Source organism: Azolla caroliniana, unplaced genomic scaffold (assembly GCF_043228905.1).
Source record: "Azolla caroliniana isolate FFs.n. ecotype wild unplaced genomic scaffold, voAzoCaro1.0.p SCAF_1, whole genome shotgun sequence".
Lineage (NCBI taxonomy): Eukaryota > Viridiplantae > Streptophyta > Polypodiopsida > Salviniales > Salviniaceae > Azolla > Azolla caroliniana.
This window is the reverse complement of record NW_028230436.1, coordinates 36,643,898-36,664,705: the sequence shown is the minus strand read 5'-3', so window position 1 is coordinate 36,664,705 and position 20,808 is coordinate 36,643,898. Positions and strand designations below refer to the sequence as shown.

At 36.9% G+C, this 20,808-nt stretch overlaps 4 protein-coding genes across 9 annotated transcripts; 1 reads left to right on the top strand and 3 right to left on the bottom strand.

The window, feature by feature from the left end:
- Positions 1–374: 374 nt before the first annotated feature.
- LOC147870290 (pentatricopeptide repeat-containing protein At5g16860-like) lies at positions 375–3,037 on the bottom strand. 3 transcript variants are annotated; one of them, XM_087338659.1, is made up of 2 exons: positions 2,670–3,037; positions 375–2,577 (listed from the first exon to the last, which is right to left on the bottom strand). In XM_087338659.1, exons 1-2 carry the CDS (start codon positions 2,736–2,738, stop codon positions 418–420), a joined length of 2,229 nt encoding a protein of 742 aa, XP_087194785.1. In that variant the 5' UTR covers positions 2,739–3,037; the 3' UTR covers positions 375–417. The 3 variants fall into 3 exon arrangements, with proteins under 3 accessions (XP_087194785.1, XP_087194787.1, XP_087194795.1); XM_087338661.1 differs by having other exon boundaries at positions 377–2,592; positions 2,670–3,036; XM_087338669.1 differs by having other exon boundaries at positions 377–2,524; positions 2,670–3,036.
- A 1,245-nt stretch (positions 3,038–4,282) lies between these two features.
- Positions 4,283–8,482, bottom strand: GCP1 (glycoprotease 1). Of its 3 annotated transcripts, XR_015532076.1 has the most exons (14): positions 8,153–8,482; positions 7,893–7,937; positions 7,716–7,790; positions 7,093–7,189; positions 6,927–7,017; positions 6,757–6,806; positions 6,459–6,649; positions 6,292–6,377; positions 5,939–6,017; positions 5,726–5,806; positions 5,540–5,654; positions 5,145–5,233; positions 4,523–4,726; positions 4,283–4,421 (listed from the first exon to the last, which is right to left on the bottom strand). XR_015532076.1 is itself a non-coding variant. In XM_087338644.1 (13 exons), exons 1-13 carry the CDS (start codon positions 8,405–8,407, stop codon positions 4,592–4,594), a joined length of 1,389 nt encoding a protein of 462 aa, XP_087194770.1. In that variant the 5' UTR covers positions 8,408–8,482; the 3' UTR covers positions 4,492–4,591. The 3 variants fall into 3 exon arrangements, 2 of the variants coding, with proteins under 2 accessions (XP_087194770.1, XP_087194775.1); XM_087338644.1 differs by lacking the exon at positions 4,283–4,421 and having other exon boundaries at positions 4,492–4,726; XM_087338649.1 differs by lacking the exon at positions 4,283–4,421 and having other exon boundaries at positions 4,492–4,726; positions 7,716–7,795; positions 8,153–8,247.
- Positions 8,483–10,761: 2,279 nt separating this feature from the next.
- On the bottom strand, positions 10,762–13,153 carry LOC147870288 (pentatricopeptide repeat-containing protein At2g03380, mitochondrial-like). The gene has a single exon (XM_087338524.1). It carries the CDS (start codon positions 12,948–12,950, stop codon positions 11,214–11,216), a length of 1,737 nt encoding a protein of 578 aa, XP_087194650.1. The 5' UTR covers positions 12,951–13,153; the 3' UTR covers positions 10,762–11,213.
- A 1,170-nt stretch (positions 13,154–14,323) lies between these two features.
- LOC147870287 (pentatricopeptide repeat-containing protein DOT4, chloroplastic-like) lies at positions 14,324–17,084 on the top strand. 2 transcript variants are annotated; one of them, XM_087338507.1, is made up of 2 exons: positions 14,324–14,562; positions 14,746–17,084. In XM_087338507.1, exons 1-2 carry the CDS (start codon positions 14,399–14,401, stop codon positions 16,826–16,828), a joined length of 2,247 nt encoding a protein of 748 aa, XP_087194633.1. In that variant the 5' UTR covers positions 14,324–14,398; the 3' UTR covers positions 16,829–17,084. The 2 variants fall into 2 exon arrangements, with proteins under 2 accessions (XP_087194633.1, XP_087194639.1); XM_087338513.1 differs by having other exon boundaries at positions 14,404–14,562; positions 14,741–17,084.
- The last annotated feature ends 3,724 nt before the right edge of the window (positions 17,085–20,808 follow it).

The following is a 20,808-nucleotide window of genomic DNA, read 5'->3' as shown; positions in this document are numbered from 1 at the left end:
TATGATGACATCATATGAATAACGTGTGTAAACAAATGCATTCATTAAGTGCTTGTTTTCTTAGAGGTAGTTAGACAGGTTTAATTGAACTCAAAATAATATCCTTGGATCCTTGATATTGTTGGAAAGAGGTAGGTATGCAAGTCCTTCAATCAAATTGTGTCCTAAAACAGAACCTTTGCAAAATTCATGTCTTCATAGATATTATCTTATTATTATTATTATTATCAGTTCTGATGATTGGATAAAAACCCCATTTTGTTGTACACCAATTGTCTCATGGGTTAAATTTGGCCTTAGAAGAAGTTAATATATCTTTCTTTCTTCTTTCTCAAAGAAGTTTAAGTTACAACACAGTAATGCTTCCATAACATCGTTGTTTTATAACTCAACAATCTATGGCTTCTAGTATATTTCTCATTGAATTTCTATTCCTGCTTTTGCATGTCCACCTGCGTAAATGTAGCTCATACATGCATATGCCACATCATCGTTTTTATTCATCTGGATTGCATTCTCAAAAGCAAACCTTCCAATTTTTTCATCTCCCCATTTTTTACTAGCACCCAACAAAATATGCCACAATGTCAGGTCTGCATGAAAAGGCATCTCTTTCATCATTCCTAACGCTTCGTCAAAGCATCCGGCTCGTCCAAAAAGGTCAATCATGCAACTATGATGCTCTATAGTTGGACTAACACCATAACATTTGTTCATAGCCTTAAAGTATAGTTGGCCTTCATGCAGTAATCCTGAATGACAACATGTGTTTAGCACAATGGAGAATGTCATTGAATCTGGACGTATACCTTCCTCTCTCATCATTTTGTCTAATGAATTGAATACAATATCATGCTTTCCAAGCTGAGCATATCCCGAAAGTAACATGGTCCAAGTGACTGTGTCCTTAATTGGGAGTTCATCAAATACTTCTTGTGCTTTTGCAACAAAACCACACTTGACGTACATATCTATCAAGGCAGTTCCAACTACTAGATTATCTATCTCTAATAATCTCATATTTATCATCTCTTCGTGTATTTGTTGGCCTACGGAAGTTGCACCCATACTTCCACATGCCTTCAAGATACAAATAAAAGTCATTGCATTTGGAATCAGACCCTCATTTCGCATAAGCTCATAAAAATGCATTGCTTTCTCACCATAACCATGTTCAACGTATCCTGAAATTAGTGCATTCCACGTCAATAAATTGCGACTAGAAAGCTCATTGAAGACTAGATGCGCATTTTCAAGGGCATTGCATTTAGCGTACATTTCAACCAATGCATTTCCAAGAGAAATGCTTGATCTCCTCAAGAGCCCTTGTTTCACAATCTCAGCATGTATTTCCTGGCCCCGGTCAATTGCTCCTATCTTGCCACAAACCTTCAAAATGCAAACTAAGGTAAATTCATCTGGCTGAAGACCACTACGTTGCATGTCTTGAAAACAGTGTATTGCTCTATAGCAAAGGCCACATCCAGCATACCCTGTGATTAATGTAGTCCAGGATATTACATTCTTAACTTCAAGATTATTAAACACATGTCGTGCTCTTGCAAGATCGCCACATTTTGTATACATATCAACCAATGCATTTCCAAGAAAGACATCTTTGTTCAATATCCCTTTGCTTATGATCTCACCATGGGCTTCTTGGCCTTTATCAACAGCTCCTACGCTACCACAAGCCTTCAACACATAAAGAAATGTAATTTCATCTGGTTCAACACCCTCTTGTTTCATACATTCATAACATTTCAATGCTACCTCACCGTATCCATGTTGGGTATATCCTGCAATTAGCATAGTCCAGGACACTACATCTCGGAATGGAAGATCATCAAACACTTCTTTTGCCTTTCCAAGTGAACCACATTTCACATACATATCTACCAATGCATTCCCAACCAATATATTATTTTTAAGCAAACCATCTTTCATAAGCACGACATGTATATCTTGCCCTTTCTCCATTGCTCTTAGGTGGCCACATGCTTTCAAGATGCAAACAAATGTTATTGCATTAGGAGAAAGGCCATCATGCCGTTGCATATGTTGAAAAGCATTCAGTGCTTCTTCACTATATCCATGCTCAACATATCCAAGTATCAATATGTTCCATGATACTATATCTCTAATTGGGAGCTCATCGAATACTCCTTGAGCTTTCGCAAGTTTCCCACATTTGGCGTACATATATACTAAAGTGCTGCCGACTAAAACATCCCTTTTAAGAATCCCTCTTTTGGCAATATCAGCATGGATTAGGGTTCCTTTATGAATATCCTTTTTTCTCGCACAAGATTTGAGTAAACCGATAAGAGAATCAGGACCGCCCAAACTCTCATCATCATCATTCTGCACATTGCTTTCCCTGAAAATAAACAATTTTTCCTCCATTTTGTCCTCTGTTTTTTTTGCCTTTAAATGGATTAATCTCTTTCTCATATAACTGACACGTCCTTTTTTTGATCTTTTCGGTTTTAGAGCCTCCTGGACCCAATAAGGATTGACGCAACTGTGACTCCAAAGAAGCTTATGAGCACTTTTCTGCTTGAATATTGAAGAATCATGTTAATGAATACACTGAACTTTGAAATTTAATAAATAAATAGAATACACAAATTGTATCATTTGACAGAAAGTGATGAAGTTTTGCATACCTTATGGCTTGGATTGTGAGGTTTCCATAGCAATTCCAATTCCATAGCAATTCCTTTCTTTTCCATCATTGCTTCTGCGCTGATGTTTCCATTGGTCACAGACGAACTATATAGAAATCAGTGAAGAAGAAACAATTAATCCTGTTCCATTTTTGGGTTTTCAATGGTCTGCTCACAATGAGCAATTCAACATCTGATCAGATTTTGTTCTCCCTTTTTCCATAGCATGAATTAAAATATTAGGCCAAAATGTGGGTTCGTCAGGTAATACAACCATTGCAAGCCAAGAGATGGGATCGGGACTTCCATTAGTTCGTGAATGGGCGTATGGTTGACCATACTCTAGACTCAGTTCGGCCAGAGACGTGCCCATAGCTCGGGGATGGCCATTTGATCAAACATGATCACAATAATGAGCCAATTGGGCTTGAGACAAACCCCTTAGCTTGTACTCGGGCCAGAGACCAGCAAATTAGATCTTGGATGCCTAACCACACACTCTTTTCTATTAAAGACCAAAGTCCATACATACATATATGTATGTCAAACTACATTTTAACCCATACACACATACACGTGTGTGTGTGTTAAGGCTTTTATTTTGTACCTCCAACTTAAGTCGCTATTTTACAAGATGCAAAACAAAAAATGTATCGATTTGTAGAGATTGCATTTCTGGACATCATGAATCAATGCTATATGTTATATATGTTGGATATGAGCACTTTGGGCTTCTTTTTTTCCCTAGCCTTTGCTTGTTTGTTTACAATATTAGGTTATTGATAAGCTTCCTATTTATGACAATTTAACCTAAAAACAGTTGTTCTATAAGAACAATCTTATTTTCAAACATTGTTTGTCTTAGCCTCCTCTACATTGCTTACAATATTAGGTTATTGATGAGTTTGGGTGTGAATTTCAATGTAAGCTTCCTATCCTATGACACATTGACCTAACACATTTGTAAACAAGAAGTATTAATTTCAACCATTGTCTACCACTAAGTAATAGTTTACCTTGCAAAGCAATTCGTTGCTTTAATTTCTAAATTAGAGTTCACTACAAATCTCTTGCTTGTTGGCTTGAATTAAAGATACCGATTCAATGATCTTTGTGCGTTCTTGTAGTAGCTTAAAAGCTTCAAATGGAAACTATTAAACAATGTTTTCATTCAATTAAATTTGAAGAATATACATAGACCTTAGTAGGATGTTGTGCCAACAAGGCAATTTTGCAAGCATATTGATTTAGCAAACATTCCAAATATTGTTAGGGTGACACTACGTTTATCTTGATTATGCACCATTTAATTTATTTTCCTTTATACCCCACTAGATTGGACATACACCATTGCGAGCACAAGCACATAAACACAATACAAACAAGCATCATACCAAAGCTTTTGATTGGTTGAACATGTGGCTTACTCTGTAATTGCAATCTATGTTCCAATCCATGAATGAACTTATCACCATAGTTATAAATCCAACGTCTTTTCTATTGTTATTACATAGAGGTTACAAATACATAGATCAGTGGATTTTGACAAAGAGATGTCCACTTTGTGTAACAGGACACACCATAGCAATAAGCATATTCCTATTTATTACGAGGGCAATCTCTTATTGATTCAGGAATTAATTGTTGCTTTAATGCCTTGCGAGATGTGTTCAATGTCTCTTTACATTGAACAATATGATTGTGCTTGTATGAGATGCCAACTAGTGAATCCATTACATTCAACCATAATTACTGCATAAAAATCCACATGAAAATAATTTTTAGCGTCGGATTAGGAACTTTCAAATATAATGTACAAATCTTTTAGAAAAAATATAATTGAAATTAATCACGATCAGAATATATGTTTTACCCTTGCATGAGGGTTGATTACATGGGTGGAAATTCAAGATGAAAATAGTTCATGATGGAGGCTGCAAACTAGAGCGGACTTCAGCTGTAAGTGATGGATGTACATGGGATGTCTTTAAGGATCGAGCCTTGCTTTGCCCTTCTGCATAGATTTCACCCAACTGCCACCGAGGTCTCAAATCCAACTATAAGCAACCCATTATTTAGTGTCAAGTCATTGTTTAGGGAAATGAGAAGAAAAAAGGAAACATAATTTGTATGCGTCATTTTTTTTGTAAACCATCACAAGGATCTTGAACAACATTTTTGTATGCCCTTGATTGTTCTTACACCATAAAATGGATTTTGAAAAACTTTTTCATGTGTGATTTCTGTTACACAACTTAAGAAGGATTTTGAGAAATTTCATATGTGAAGGACATTACACCCGTGAAAAAGATTTTTACGAACTTTTTCATATGTGATTTGTTCTTACATACCACAAGATATTTGGGCAAACTTATTCATATGTATGAGACTATTCTCACACCACAAGAAGTATTTTGACAAATTCATGTGTGATTGTTGTTCTTCCAACGTGAAAAGAAATTTTGACCAACTTACATAAACATCCTCTGGTTCATCAATAGGTGGAGGCCTTTGTATCCTGCCCAGTTTAAAATGTTCTATTCCCGTCCACGCTACCATTACACCTGTAACACGGCCAATATAAATTGACATATCATTACAAAGATGTGCAATTATAAGCATAAGAATGCCATTATAGGATTATTTTAATAGTATTTAGAAGATATGTTCATTGTCTCATATGTGATAACTTCATATGCAAAATTAAACGATAGGACCATCCTCAATACAAAAACAAAACACACTCAATACCTATTAGATACCAATCACCCAATATCTCATATGGAGCTGCATACTAGTATATATTTTCATGATTATAAACCCATTAAAAAAACACACATGTAGCGAGATAGAGGAGAAAGGAGAGAGACCATTATCTGTGCACAAGCTCGGAGGGGGGCAAGAAAGGCAAAGATTATTTTTCTCTGCCAGTTCCTGAAGCCTTTTGCGGACAACTTTATTTGAAGCAACACCACCTGAAACCACCTGAGGAAAGAATAACTGTGAACAAATAGTACAAGTAAGGGAAAATATCAACAACCAATATACTGCAGTACCAGAGATTTGATTGGACTTATTGATTTTGCCCAGTCAATAGCTCTGGAGCACTTTTCCTCCAAGTGTAGAATAGCCACCCTCTATTTGAGAATTTCGGGCAAAAAAATTAGATTGCAAATGATGAAAATTCTCTTGAATCAATTTATACAAAAGCTTATTGGTTCATACATTCTTGGCTACGAATGCCATTCATGGCAAGTAAATGCCAATACCTGAAAAGAGGCAGCAATGTTGGCTCGAATTTGATGATCCTCTGGACTCGCATCCTTTATATGCACAGAATCAGGCTCACTGGAGTCCACAATTCAAAAGATTTTCAGCAGTAACGAAAAACTCTTTCATCCTTCAAATGTTGAGAATCACTTATACAAAGACATACATGAAACAATACAGTTTCTAGCTAGAGTTCGATAGAAAAAGGGGGCGGGGGAAATGCCCTTTAACTATTTGGGTTTTACCAAAATACCCCTAAAACGTTTACATTTTCTTTAAATCTTAGGGATACTCTCTCATGAGAAAATATCCAGCACGGTAGGGTGTATATTGGCCTTATAAGAAACCTCACATAGCCTTCAATGCAATTGCTCTCCTGACTTGCGTCTTCAATCCAGCATAGGAGAAATTGCAGTCACGATGATTTTGCATAGGGACCTAACATATAGACAAACTATTTTCTTATAAGAACCTATCCTTGAACATTTTAATGTAGTTCATGATATTCACAAGACTTACTGAAAAATTGATCGATCTTGAATCACCCTGGAGTGCAAGTTCCTCTACAGCAGGACCACCCCCTCGGGCTAAGTCTAAACCCAACATTCTTGCTGTCTTATCATAAGCTTCTCCAATCGCATCATCTATGGTTGTTCCTAATTGTATGTATTCTCCAACCTTTTGAGCTAGCAAGAGAAGGTTGTGGCCTCCTGACAGCTCTCTCCAATAGTAAGCAATTCAGGAATTGTAGAAAGATGAAGAATCCATTAATAGTTATTGTAAAAAGCTACATAAGTAATGTCAAAGTTCAAATTACCTGATATAAGAAGAACTAAGAAAGGAAATTCGATTTGCTTATCACTCAACCTGAAAGCAAAGAGAAATGAGACAGTTTTCCAGCAAATATGCACATACATTAGTTTTAGAATAGATAAAATCGATGCATTAATATAGAGCACAATATTACATCTAACAATAGAGTATAACCTGGTGACTAGTGCATGAGCTTCCATATGATGAATACCAATCCAAGGAAGCTGATGGGCACGGGCTATAGAACGAGCCTTTTTCACACCAACTGTGAAAAACCCAGCTCATGAAAGCAATCACAAGTCTGAACAAAAATTTGAAGTAAAATTGACACTATACTAACCGCGTAGACATAAACTCAACCCAGGGCCAATCGTAACAGCCACAGCTGATAGTCGTGATTCACTTATGTTTGCTTGTGCGAGAGCTTCACTCACAACCTGTTACGACTTAAGGTCAATAGAACAAGATGTATAGTAAAATATAGCAAATTTTATTTTTTATTTAGGTAAGAAGACACACTAAATGGATAACACAGCCTATCAGTTGGTTAATATGAACTTTGCTTCTACCACCATAGTAGGTTCTGCATTTAGGATTACGTTGTCCTAGGATTTCTAGTCACATTCCATCTAAGTGCATTGTCATAGACTCATATGTATATACAAAGTTTCTTCTTCAATAATAAAATATATGATAAATATATCCTTAATTCTTATTCTTTTTAGATATTAGACATCCTTAGTAAGTTCAAATTTCTTTGCATGAAAATGTGTGAGTATAAGAGAAAGAGTGAAACGTGCAGATGAGATAATGAGAAGTCATGTTTTTACTCCTTTTATTATTGATTATACACATCTACATACAATCAAGGTAGATTAACACACCATTTTAAAAAAGGAAAAAATAAGTCTGGAATATTAATTAATAACACAACTTGAATTTTTCCATGGAGGAAGAGTAGACCTTATCTATGACATCGGCATGCCCTTGTTGGGCCATTTTGGGAAACACGCCTCCATATCGAGTCATTAAGTCTGACTTCACTAATACAATCAGTGAAAACTCTAAGAATATTTACAATAACAAGTGAAATTCAAATTAGTAACACGTAATCATCAAGTAAGCTAAATTTTTACTAACCTGAGATGAAACAACTTGGCCAAGAATTTCACCGTCCCCTCTTACCTGGTTCACAACATAATCTCTCTCCATCTCTCGCTATAATAACAGCCCTTATACTACACACATACACATAAACATATGGTACAGGTATATGCACTCACATAAACACTATGAAATAAATATTTTTGCAATATACATACAAACACATGTTTTATAGCTTACTCTTATGTTACACAATGCCTAGGAGGACGGGAAAAGAGAGCATATGCTTTCCATACCACAGCAACACCAGTATCATCACAGCTGGTCTCAATGCCCAACATGATAAGATCTTGCAAACCGACATTGCTCTGGAGCTGACGAGAAGCAGCAACACAAGTGCAGAGAGAGGGAGGGAATCCATGGTTTCGTTGAACCACCCATCGAGGTTTGATCATCGTCATCACGTTAAGATTCATTCTTCCTCCTGCAAAAAGAAGGGTTGAAACGAACAGGGATTTGCAGTGCCCAAGAAGCCCCATAACTATGGGCATCGTTCACATGGGTTTGATTCAGGAATCACTTCTACCCCCTCTCTTCTCTTGTCTTCTCACTTCACACTGCTGCCACTCCATTCACTCCCTCATACATGCATGCATACATACATACATACATACATACATCCTCGTTTCTATTTCCAACCATATCATAATGAGGCTTGGTGATGAAATCGCGGCCACGGACGGTGAAGGTGACACGTCTCAAATGCCGTGTGCAATCTGCACCGTTGGCTCATTATCCCAAAAAAAATCCGTGCTCAAAAACCAGCCCGGCTTTGACCACCGGCTCATTTGGATCAAAAAGCCATAGAAGCAAACATAACACCCTAAATCCTTAACTAAAGATAAATGTAGGTAAGCAAAAGAAGAAATTACTTACCAGGTGGAGGTGGGAGGTTCATGTATAGGTGTGGGTGCATGTGCAACAAGTTTCAAAAATTCAAAAATTAGGTGAAAATTTGTAAGGGGGGTTTTAGCAACACTATAGGTGTCCCTGGGTTAGGTGCACCATGACGTCGGGTTAGGTTTGAAGGATTGGGTTAAGTTTATAGAATTACAAAGACTGGGTTAGGTTTGGAAAAGTACACATGCCTAGGTTAGGTTGACATTGTTTGGGTTTGGTAATATCATGGTAGGATGTGCCTGGGTTAGAAAATGTCACTGCATGGGTTAGACGTGACAGAGGCTCGTCAAAACCGGGTTAGGTTTTAGGTGCACACTTTTTGTGGATAGAGATTGGATGGTGCAGATCGCACACGCCTTTTCGAAACGTGCTCTGCACCATCGGTGACCGTGATTTCCTCACCAAACCTCTTTATTATTTGGTAGCAAATAGAAACGTTGTAAATACATACATACCTCCATCACGAAGGTGCCATTTGAAGTAGTATTTAAGTAATTGTGGACGCACATGGCCATTCTTCCTGGATGGGCCTATGAAAAGTGTCAGCATAAAAACGCCATTAGTTCAAGCATCTTTGCTAATGAAACATCCCTAAACTTGTTAAAATAACACTTCAATTGTTTCTGCATTTGCCCACGTGTCCCTTTTTCTATGTATGGTCCCAATGGGAAATGTTTGGACAGAGGGTGACATTGTTGTGGTACTCATGTGACTTTGATTTAAGTTCTTCTTTTCTTTCACATTGTTATCCTTTTCCAAGTCTTAGCCCTTGGGCTAGGGTAAAACACAAATACGCACTAAACTTGACAAAACATAGCTTCTGCACACACTGTAAAAGGAAGAGATTCTTGTTGCATATCAAAAGCCTATTTATATTAGTTGACCCAATAAATAACATACTCTTATTTGTTTATCTGCCTCTTGTCTCAACCATTTTGTGCCTCTAGGGTACCCTCACGATAGAAAAACCTTTCATGCCAAAGAGATAGTATGTTTTGTTTGATTTGTTGTTTGTAACAAAAAGGACAAGAAAGTCAATATGTTAAGAGACAATGAGGTCATTAATTTGAGGCACGTGGTTTATGAGAAATGATATGTATTTTAACTAAGATTGAACCCTCGATGGTCCTAAAGTGGTTACAGCTTAAATGTCCTACCCCAAGGATATGCATGTTACAAAAAATTGATGAATGAAAGTGTTATTTGTTCCCAACATTGAAATGCATGACACTACACACAACTTTCTCTCACCCATAAGTACTCAAAAACATGTGATTTGCTTCTTCATATTGTAAAGACCCTTCTCCTTAGGATGGGTTAAATAGAGTCAAAAGTCAAGAAATTTGGTCCATGATCCACATGACCATGGGTAAATTTGTATTTACACATACACAATTGATCATCCACAAACTAACATGTTAAGTTTTTGTCTTGTATAAGTCTATGGTCATTGCACTCAATGATCTATGAAAATAAGTGCATTCGAAGTCCAATTAAGAACAAGTGTATCAATCGAGTTAACAATCATTACCAAGATTTATGTTTGAAAAGTAATAGCAACAATGCCATTTTCCACCTATGCATTTGATCTTTCATGTTAAAGGTAAAGGCATTTGTTTCATTTAAATTGTCCTAAAATCATCCAAATTCTAGTTATCTATTTGTAATTGTGATATTGCTTAAAGATCAAAGTCAACATATGTCAAATTAGTCATTTTTTCTCTTAATTAAGATCAAGTTTCTCAAATATCAACTTTTACATTAACATGCTTTGAGTTTATATCTACAACCTTAATTGATTGTTCTTCTATGAAATAAATTTAAGATATGTGGAGCTATTTTTTATCTGAATCACCTTTTTCGTTTCTTATCCTTAATACTCTTCATTGAAATTTCACCAAACCTTGACATGGAGAGTCATATCTCATTTGATTTTTGGTCAATTTGCTTGTTTGTGTGTTAACAATAATAAATATTAGGAACTTATTTAATGATATGAGGCATGATTTGTTAGCACTACCTTCAGGCAACGATATTGTTCATGCCTTACCCATTGGGCAGTGAGAAGTGATATGTAAACCCATATTTTTGTTTCTCCGGGCTATAGTACAAGGCAATTGAGTTCTGCATTGTTTTCATTCCTCTGGTGCCTTCTTCATTTAGGCTATTGCAAGGTGATTTTGGGTGCTGGGTGCAACATTATTTTCTCTTCTCATTGCTAAAATAATTAACTTTGATGTGTTCTTTTGCTACTACCATATGATTCTATCACCTACCCCCTGAGAAGTGTAGGGTACCATGTTACATTTGGGGATTTATACACATAAACTAGTCAACCGGGGTCAATTTTAGGGCCATTAGCTTGTGATCCACCATAAACTGAAGTCTGGAAGCTCATCAGGGTTCCTTGAACTCTGCATAAATATTACTCATGGAAATATAAGTTGCAACATCTGTTCCATCGAGTAGGGTTGCATTTTTGAAAGCTAATCTTGCAGCTGTCACATTTTCCCATGTTCTACAAGCACTTAGCAAAGCATGCCACATTATAAGGTCACCATTAAATGGCATCCTCTCAGTTACGCCCACCGCCTTTTCAAAGAGTCCGGCACGACAAAAAAGGTCAACTAGGCAAGTGTAATGATCTACAGTAGGAATTATAGCATACCATTTTATCATTATCTCAAATACCAATTTGCCCTTATCAAGTAAACCAAAGTGACAACACATCTTAAGCATGCTAGAAAAAGATGCTGAATTCGGCTCAATACCTTCTTCTAACATTTGGTTTAATGCATTGAATAATGCCTTGCTATCCTTTCCAAGTTGAGCAAACCCTGCAATTAATGCACTCCATGATACTACATCTCGAACTGCAAGCTCATTAAATATGTATTGTGCTTTAGCAAGTTCTCCACATTTGGCATACATATCCACTAACGCAGTGCCAATTCTGATATCTCCTTGCAACATACCCTCCGTGACGATCCTTGCATGTATTTCTTGACCCTTATTACATGTACCAATGTTGCCACAAGCCTTCAACATGCAAACAAAGGTAAGAGGAGTTGGAGCAACACCATCATCTTGCATCTTTTCATAAAGAGCCAAAGGTTCTTCACCATGCCCATGTTGGGCATATCCAGAAATTAACGCAGTCCTTAAGACTACATCCTTCACAGAAAGTTGCTCGAAAACATCTCTTGCTTCAGAAAGTGCACCACATTTCGCATACATTTCCACTAGAGCATTGCAAAGCAAGATGCCTTTTCCAAGTAAACCTTCTTTTATGATTTCACCATGTATTTCTTGGCCCTTCTTAATTGCTCCTATGGTGCCACATATCTTCAAAAGGCAACCAAATGTTACCACATTTGGAGAAAATCCATTTTTTTCCATCTCTTCTGAACACTCAATCGCTTTCTTCATATGCCCATGCTGGACATATCCTGCAATTAGGGCATTCCATGACACTGTATCCCGAAAAGGAACCTTATCAAATACTTCTTGAGCTTTCAGAATCACTCCACATTTTGCATACATGTCTATCAATGCATTTCCAACCATGGTATCTTCTCCTAACAAACCCTTGTTAACGATCTCTACATGTATTTCTTGACCTTTTGCAATGTCTCCTATGATACCACAAGCCTTCAAGATGCAAACAAAGGTAATTGCATTGGGAGAAATCCCTCCAGCTTTCATTTGTTCGAAATAATCGAGAGCTTCATCACCATATCCGTGTTGGGCATATCCTCCAATAAGCGTATTCCACGAGGCTACATCCCAGATAGTTAGCACATCAAATACTTCTTGTGCTTTGTTGAGTTCACCACACTTGACATACATGCCCACCAAAGCATTGCCAACAAACACATTCTTCTTGAGAAAACCCTCTTTTATGATCCTAGCATGCATTTCTGGTCTCTTTCTGAGTAGTTTGATGCTTCCACAAGCCTTCAAGATACAAGCATAGGTAATTGAATTTGGAGCAACACCCTCGTGTTGCATGATATCAAAACTCTTTAGTGCTTCCTTCCCATGTCCATGGTGTACATATCCTACTATTTGTGAATTCCATGAGGTTATATCTTGAATTGAAACCTCATCAAATGCAGTACATTTCACAATCATATTGACTATTAGTAATGTAAAAATTATCTCAAAAACGCCCCACTTTCCATGTCACAAAGGCTTCTTTGCTTAATTCCATAAGGGCACAAGGATCCTATTCAAATCTCGTATTGCAAATCAACCAAGAGCTCTTCATTTCATATATTGCTTAAGTATTGGAGCATCACTCATTTAAACATTACCTCAAAAGGAATATCTTTCTTTACAACATGCATGTCTGTTTTGCTGCCTTTTGAGTGAGGTTCGTTCCCTTCCTCTTCTTCTTCTCTTAGCGCAGTGATATGCAATGAAGGTATAACGATTATTTTTGGAAACTCAGGGGTATTGTAATAAATACAGAAAAACCTTTTAACTCTTTAGTTCATTTTGACATGGATGACATAACACATAACCTTTTCAAGTAATACATGATAGGAACCGAAAGAACAACCATGGGTTCGTTGGCATTTACGAGTGACTATTAATCACTTGTATCGTTGCTCTGTTGAGTCTCTTCGATGGCTATTATCTAAGGCTAAACAAGAATGGAAGGTATGTAACTCTTAATTATAGACAATGGCAAATCTTGGAACATAGTTGCCGTTTTGAATTGTCATTTCTAACGAAGGTCTTCATTTGGAGCATATTGATCGAGGGTTTAGCTTTGGGGATTATCTCTAAAGAGACTTTAACTAGTAATACACAATTACTTTTTTGCTATTGGTCAAGTGGAAGATAGTACTCATTGTTTTGTACAATGTTTGTTGGCTCATTAGGTTTTGGATTACATTTCTCACATTTCGCATGTTTTCTCAAACTTTTATTTGACACCAAGATAGGGGCTATTAGTAGAATTTACATAGCTCAACTCAAGATCAAAGATGGAGACCGTTTTCCTCTTTTTGAGATATTGGGGATTGTGATAAGTCCAATGCTTTAGCATTTGATTGTTGGCATGGAGTTAGATGTCGACAAATTTATTTTCTCAGGGCAAGTCATGATTTTTTTTCCTCAGTGGACTGTTTGTCTTGCATATTAGGGATTTTGTATGTCCCACTATGCATGTAGCCATGACACCAGTAAATTGTAGCATCATTTCCATATTATTTTCACACAAAGTTATGAGAAAGAGAGAGACCAAATTGTTCATCGTTTTTCATTCAACAAGTGTCCACAGTCCAAGTTTAAGGCACTTGGATTGGGGGGGGGGGGGTGCTCTTCGTTAGGTGTTACACTTTTGATTTATTCTATTTCCAATATATACATGTATATGAATAATGATATACATATGCTTCCCTTGATATATTCATGTAATATATGCATAGAGAGAGAGAGAGAGAGAGAGAGGAGAGAGAGAGCGTTATGTTTTACATACATACATACAGTCTAAGACACTTAGAACAGGGGACAGATAGCAGAAAAACAGGGCTTGTCTGGTTTAGAGATTATCTTGAAGCAAATATCTCACAATGGAGGCAGCACTTCTTCATGGATCTGACTGGGCTCCCACAAGCACAGCAGGGCATATTCCTCGCGATTTGCCCACAGATACGATTTCTCGAACTTGGAGCTGCCATAGAAAAGCTCAGAATTCTCCCGATCCTGGAATAAAAAAATCTAAATGCGCCATCAGGTATGCCATTCGCATCTCGTTACCTTCTTTTCTGATGCTCTACGTACACGAGGACACATACATATATACATATGTATATACATACATGCATAACTGCATATATAGGCACATGCATACATGCATGCATACATACATACATACATTATATATATCTATCAATCACTGATATCCATGGCAGACCAGTCCTGAATATCAGTCAGAAGACCAAGAATTACTATCTAAAGCTATCAGTCAATTGCCGTATAGAAGATTGGGAATGGATCAGAATCATGATCGCAACAACAACAATAGTAATAAGCTTCAGAGATTTGAATCTGATAAGAGTAATATAAATTCTATTATCACTTCATTGAAGATTTGTGCCAAGCAAAAGAACCTTGAAAAAGGATGCAGAATTCATGCGAGCATTGTGAAAAAGGGGTTTCGTATTGAGAAAGATGCTTTTATTGGAAACGCATTACTCAACATGTATATCAAATGTGGTGCACTGTCAAAAGCACAAGAAGTATTCGATACACTTCACACACGAGATGTGATTTCATGGACTGCACTCATCGATGGATATGTGGAGTATGGAAATGGTAAAGAAGCACTGAATTGTTTTGAGATGATGCAATTAGAGGGAGTTTCTCCAGATGCAATCACATTCATTTGTGCATTGAAAGCTTGTGGGAGAATAGGGGCATCACATGAGGGCCAAGAAATACACAGTGAGATCATGAAACAAGGTCTATTGAAGAGAAATATTATAGTTGGTAATGCATTGGTGGATATGTATGCCAAATGTGGAAATGTTGCAAAAGCACAGTTAGTGTTTGATGAACTTCCAAACAAAGATGTAGTGTCATGGAATTCCCTTATGAAAGGGTATGCACAATATGGAAATGGCAAAGAAGCAGTGAAATGTTTCGAACATATGCAAAGGAATGGTGTAACTCCAACTCTGGTCACATTTATTTGTGTATTGAATGCGTGTAGCCAGATAGGAGCTGCAGACAAAGGTCAAGAAATACATGCCCAGATTTCAAGAAGAGGGTTAATAGGAAGTAGTCTTCTAGTTGGGAATGCACTTGTTGACATGTATGCAAAATGTGGTCTTCTTGGGAAAGCACAACAGGTGTTTGATGAACTTTTATTTCGGGATGTAATCTCATGGACTGCGCTTCTCTCAGGGTATGGTCAACATGGGTATGGTAAAGAGGTAATGAGATGTTTTGAGCAGATGAAATGCGAGGGGGTTTGTCCAAATATGGTTACATATAATTTTATCTTGCAAGCATGTGGTACCTTGGGAGTTTTGGAGAAGGGACAAAAAATACATGCTATGATTATAAATGAGGTGCTGCTGAAAAGGAGCATCTTGATTGGAAGTGCATTGGTTGATATGTATGCAAAATGTGGCACCCTTGCAAAAGCGCGAGAAGTGTTTGATGAATTGCCAGTTCGAGATGTAGTGTTATGGACTGTATTGATTGCTGGATATACTGAAAAAGGGCATGGTGAGAAAGCATTGGAATGCTTCAATAGAATGAAAGCTGATGGGATTTTGCCAAGTCCAGTAACCTTTGTTTGTGTTTTGAAAGCATGTGGCACCATTGGTGCGGCCACCAAAGGCCAAGAAATACATGCTGAGATCATGAGAGAGGGTTTGGTTGAAAATGATATTTTGATTGGAAATGCACTCGTAGATATGTATGCAAAATGTGGGGTTATCACCAAAGCACAAGAAATATTTGATAAGCTTGTGGAAAAGAATGTCGTTTCTTGGACTGCCTTGATGGCTGGATATGCTCAGGTCGGAAAGCACGATGCTGTTTTCAGTGTTTTTGACAAAATGATAGAAGAAGGTATATCTCCAGATCAAGCGACATTCTCTGTTGTGCTTAACACATGTTGTCATTCAGGTCTAGAAGATAAGGGTCGAACATACTTTGAGAGCATGATGAAAGTGTATGGTATCATACCAAATTTAGAGCATTATACCTGTATGGTGGATCTTTTTGGTCGTGCAGGCCACTTTGACAAAGTTGTAGAGATGATTAAAGAAATGCCATATTCTGGTGATGTTACGTTATGGCGCAGTCTGTTAAATGCTTGTAGAGAATGGGGAAATGTAAACCTAGGGAAACTAGCTTTTGAAAATGCAATTCAGTTCGATTCAGAGGATGCCGCAGCATATGTCTCTATGTATAATATCTATGCAGCTGCTGGTCTTCAACAAGAAGCTAACAAGGTTGAAGCTTTGAGACTGCAAAAGGAATCATAAATTAACTCTAATGAGTTAAATACATTGGGCTAAAGGCATTTCATGAAAAAGATAGTGTTATGAAGAATAGCAAGGGTTATTTTGCAACATTTGCTAAGATTGACTTAATCTGAACCTAGTGCAAAAGTCCCTGGCACATGGACAGTGAATGTAATATATTTCCTCAAGTATTGTTTTACATAAAGAACAAAATCTTTCCCCTTTTGAAGGCCTTTTTCCATTCCACTTTGTTTGTTTTGAGTCCCAGTTTCTTTAATATTTTTTCGTGTTAGTTCCATGTGCTATGTTTGTATAAAGGTCTATGTTGGATCATAACACAACATTCCTACTACAGCTTCAAAAAAGGTTTCATAATTAAAGAGTTAGTTGGAACTTCAGATGAAATCTAACTTAGTAAACATTTGTTTACTACAAATCACTTCTCTTCTCTTTCCACAATGTTTGTGTGCTTTTACATTAGAATCATATGATGGTTGAAGGAGAACATAAACGCACATAGCCTTCCGAACTCTCACATGAAGGCCATAGTCACCATAAATCTAGGTAACAACAAAGTGACCATGTGGTACATTTCTATATTGGGGTTTTCTTTAATCATCAACTTCTCCAAACTTTAACCAATTTCTTAACCTTTTGCATAATAGTATTTGATATACATGTTGTACATTGTCAAGGTTTAGACAGTTTGTGAAATTTCCACTAGTTGATATAAAAAAAAAACCATGGGGGGGAAATTTCATTCCACCTCATGTAGAACATCCAACTATAATAATGGCTATGTATCCAAATGTAAAAAAATCACCTTTAATTAAAGGAGGCATTCTGAATCTGATTGAAGTAGCGTTATTTCACAAAGACAATTCAGATGTAAAGGAGTTTGTTTTACTGCGAAGACTGAAATTTCAACACAGGTAGGTGTCAATGAGGTTTATACTTTTCTCACAATGATATGCATCCTGATATTGACTGTATGGATGTTCTTACGATTCCACAAAACTCAACTCACTTTTGCTCAACAATCTTGGACGATTGATTGGGATTGGTGTAACATTTTGAGAAACTGTCACAAGGGTTACTAGTAAATTGATGTTGCAGCAGGCTTGCAACTACATCTAGCTCACAAAATGAGGTAAACTTAGCTAAATTAAAATTAAACCTTCAACAGTTCGCTTCCTTCACTGCCGCTAGAGTTGAAATACAATGAAATTAGTTGATATATACGCACAAAAAAGCACGTATGCTATGTCAAAAGCCAAATACGCAATTATATACACCATTGGCGAATAATCGCGACAATGTAATGTATTTGTCTTTGATACATTTCATACTTGGTTTTCATGAGAAAGGTACGTACTGAGAATAAAATTACTAGCATTAGAACGATTGAAACTTTTCTATTTGCTATTCTTTAGTAATACATATGTATAGATATATTTGATCAATCTTCCCTGAAAAAGTTACTTAATGAGAATAAATTCATCTGTTGATACCGGTGATATTTCATATCAACATTAATACATTTTGGCCCAATATACAAAGGTGATGAAGTGAATATCCATGAATCATATGACATGGAAAGTGCTCAGATGATACATTTATGTCAAAGCCATATAAGAAATTTTATTAATGCATAATGGGATCACTATCCTACAAGGTACCATGATTAATTTTTGGATTAAGTGCATCCACGAGAGTGGTTACAAATGTATGCAATCATTTTGGTAAGGATTAATTTACATCAATTAATCAACATGTAATGTAATGGAGAAAGATGATTTTTTATTGTGAGGATAAGAATTTGTTTTAGAGATAAACACATCCATGACTCTTTGGAAAGAAATCATGATGAATACAATCTTTTTGACGGATAATGAAATTTTGGAGGACGATCTTTGTTTGGGCACTATAATCAATTACATGTGAAAGAGGATTTCTAAGATTAATAAGATCAAAACCAGCTCTCTTCTGACACTCTTAAGTCACTATCGAGTCCCAAGGGGTCGCCTCCCTCCCTCATTGTGGGCTAACTAAGGGAGTGTGTGTAGTCGCTACCCAGCGCTAAAGACCATGTCATACTTCAACACATAAAAGCACTTACCTCTCCACTCCATGGAAGTTTGGAATCCTCAAAGGCGTCTTACTTAAACTAAAATTAGCACATATCTAATTAAGAAATATGTTTGTTCCAATAAAATAGATAATTACTAGATAGAAACATGCAAAGTGTCTCAGTTAATTATATAATTACTCAATAAAAACACATATACCTCGATTAAATAGCATTGAAAAACTCTATGAAGGAAAGTGGCTCATAGTTCATGCAAAGGGGAGAGAATGCGGATAAAAGGTCCAAAGGCCAAGGAGGATAGATTATGTTTTATTTTCTTTTCAAATTTGGGGAATGGTTTTTTCTTTCTCTGGGGAGGATGAGTGGAGACAATTGGTAGCATGTTTTAGGTGTAGCTAACTATGTGCAGGTTGAAGAAGGATGGTGTTTCACAATGCAACTTCTTTGTGTAGGGGCCATTACTTATCGGCTCATTTAGTCTGCCAGGATTAAACATGTTTGATGGGACAGACTCCCATTATTTTCATTCCAGTGCATGTGGTTACCATTGCATGTGGGACTCTAGGCTTTTTAGTTATGGCGAATGGGAGGATCTATGCTTCTTGTTGTCCAATGCAAGATGGTGGATTGAGGAGCACAAATTTGATGGTTTTCATTATGATGGTGTAACATCAATGATGTACACTCATCATGGACTACATGTTTCCTTTACTGGGAATAATAATGAATGTTTTGGAATGGCTACAGATATAGATGCTTTGAATTACCTCATGTTGGCAAATGAAATGATCTATGCTTTATAGCCAAATGCCATTACTGATGGGACAGACTCCCATTATTTTCATTCCAGTGCATGTGGTTACCATTGCATGTGGTTACCATTGCATGTGGGACTCTAGGCTTTTTAGTTATGGCGAATGGGAGGATCTATGCTTCTTGTTGTCCAATGCAAGATGGTGGATTGAGGAGCACAAATTTGATGGTTTTCGTTATGATGGTGTAACATCAATGATGTACACTCATCATGGACTACATGTTTCCTTTACTGGGAATAATAATGAATGTTTTGGAATGGCTACAGATATAGATGCTTTGAATTACCTCATGTTGACAAATGAAATGATCTATGCTTTATAGCCAAATGCCATTACTGTTGGAAAAGATGTAAGTTGAATGCCTACCTTTAGTCTCCCTGTTGGAGATGGAGGTGTTGGTTTCGACTATAGGATGCATAAGGCAGTTGCAGACAAGTGGATTGAATTGCTAAGAAAAAAGACATGCTGAGAAAATGTGTTGTTTATGCTCAAAGCCATGATCAGGCTTTAGTTGGAGACAAGACAATTGCATTTAGCCTGATGGACAAGGATATGTATGGCTTTATGGCCCTTAATGGACACAACACCAACAATTGATATTAGAGGACAACACAGTTGATTTTATTGGTCATGCGTGAACCTTATACCGAGATGATGCATATCTGGAGTCTTTTACTAAATAAAATCAACACAGTTTATATCTGGAGGCTATTATAACCAGCATTAAGCTTGTGGATTAGGAAAGTGCTAACAAATTAGTATAGTTTTAGGGAAAACAAATGTGGATGTTACAGAGAAAGATGTTCTACCCCTGAAAACTTCCTTTGCAAGTATATGATGGCTTCTTTTGAATTCCAGGAAGAGTTTTCAGAGAAGTAGAGCTTGGAGAGTCCATCAGATATGCTTTAGGTGATGTTGTTGAAGGTTGGTTAAATGAACTTTTCTGTTTGAATGCTGCAAATCACATTCCCAAACTTGAGGGCAGCTTGCCTCATCCAACTGGTTATACGTAATATAAAGATTGTTTACAAATGTCACAGTGAAATGTGGCTAATGTTCTAAGTCATTAGCTCGTTTTCGAGGAGGCTCTTGTATAT

Bases quoted from the DNA above. Each gene is read 5' to 3' on its own strand.
- LOC147870290 (XM_087338659.1), bottom strand. From the start codon at position 2,738: ATGATGGAAAAGAAAGGAATTGCTATGGAATTGGAATTGCTATGGAAA. The intron at 2,578-2,669 runs GTATGCAAAACT...ATTCATTAACAT, and splicing joins CTCACAATCCAAGCCATAAG to GATTCTTCAATATTCAAGCA.
- GCP1 (XM_087338644.1), bottom strand. From the start codon at position 8,407: ATGCCCATAGTTATGGGGCTTCTTGGGCACTGCAAATCCCTGTTCGTT. The intron at 6,018-6,291 runs GTGAGGTTTCTT...TGTGGACTCCAG, and splicing joins GCAATTGCATTGAAGGCTAT to TGAGCCTGATTCTGTGCATA. The intron at 5,807-5,938 runs GTATTGGCATTT...ATTCTCAAATAG, and splicing joins ACATTGCTGCCTCTTTTCAG to AGGGTGGCTATTCTACACTT.
- LOC147870288 (XM_087338524.1), bottom strand. From the start codon at position 12,950: ATGATTGTGAAATGTACTGCATTTGATGAGGTTTCAATTCAAGATATA.
- LOC147870287 (XM_087338507.1), top strand. From the start codon at position 14,399: ATGGAGGCAGCACTTCTTCATGGATCTGACTGGGCTCCCACAAGCACA. The intron at 14,563-14,745 runs GTATGCCATTCG...ATGGCAGACCAG, and splicing joins AAATCTAAATGCGCCATCAG to TCCTGAATATCAGTCAGAAG.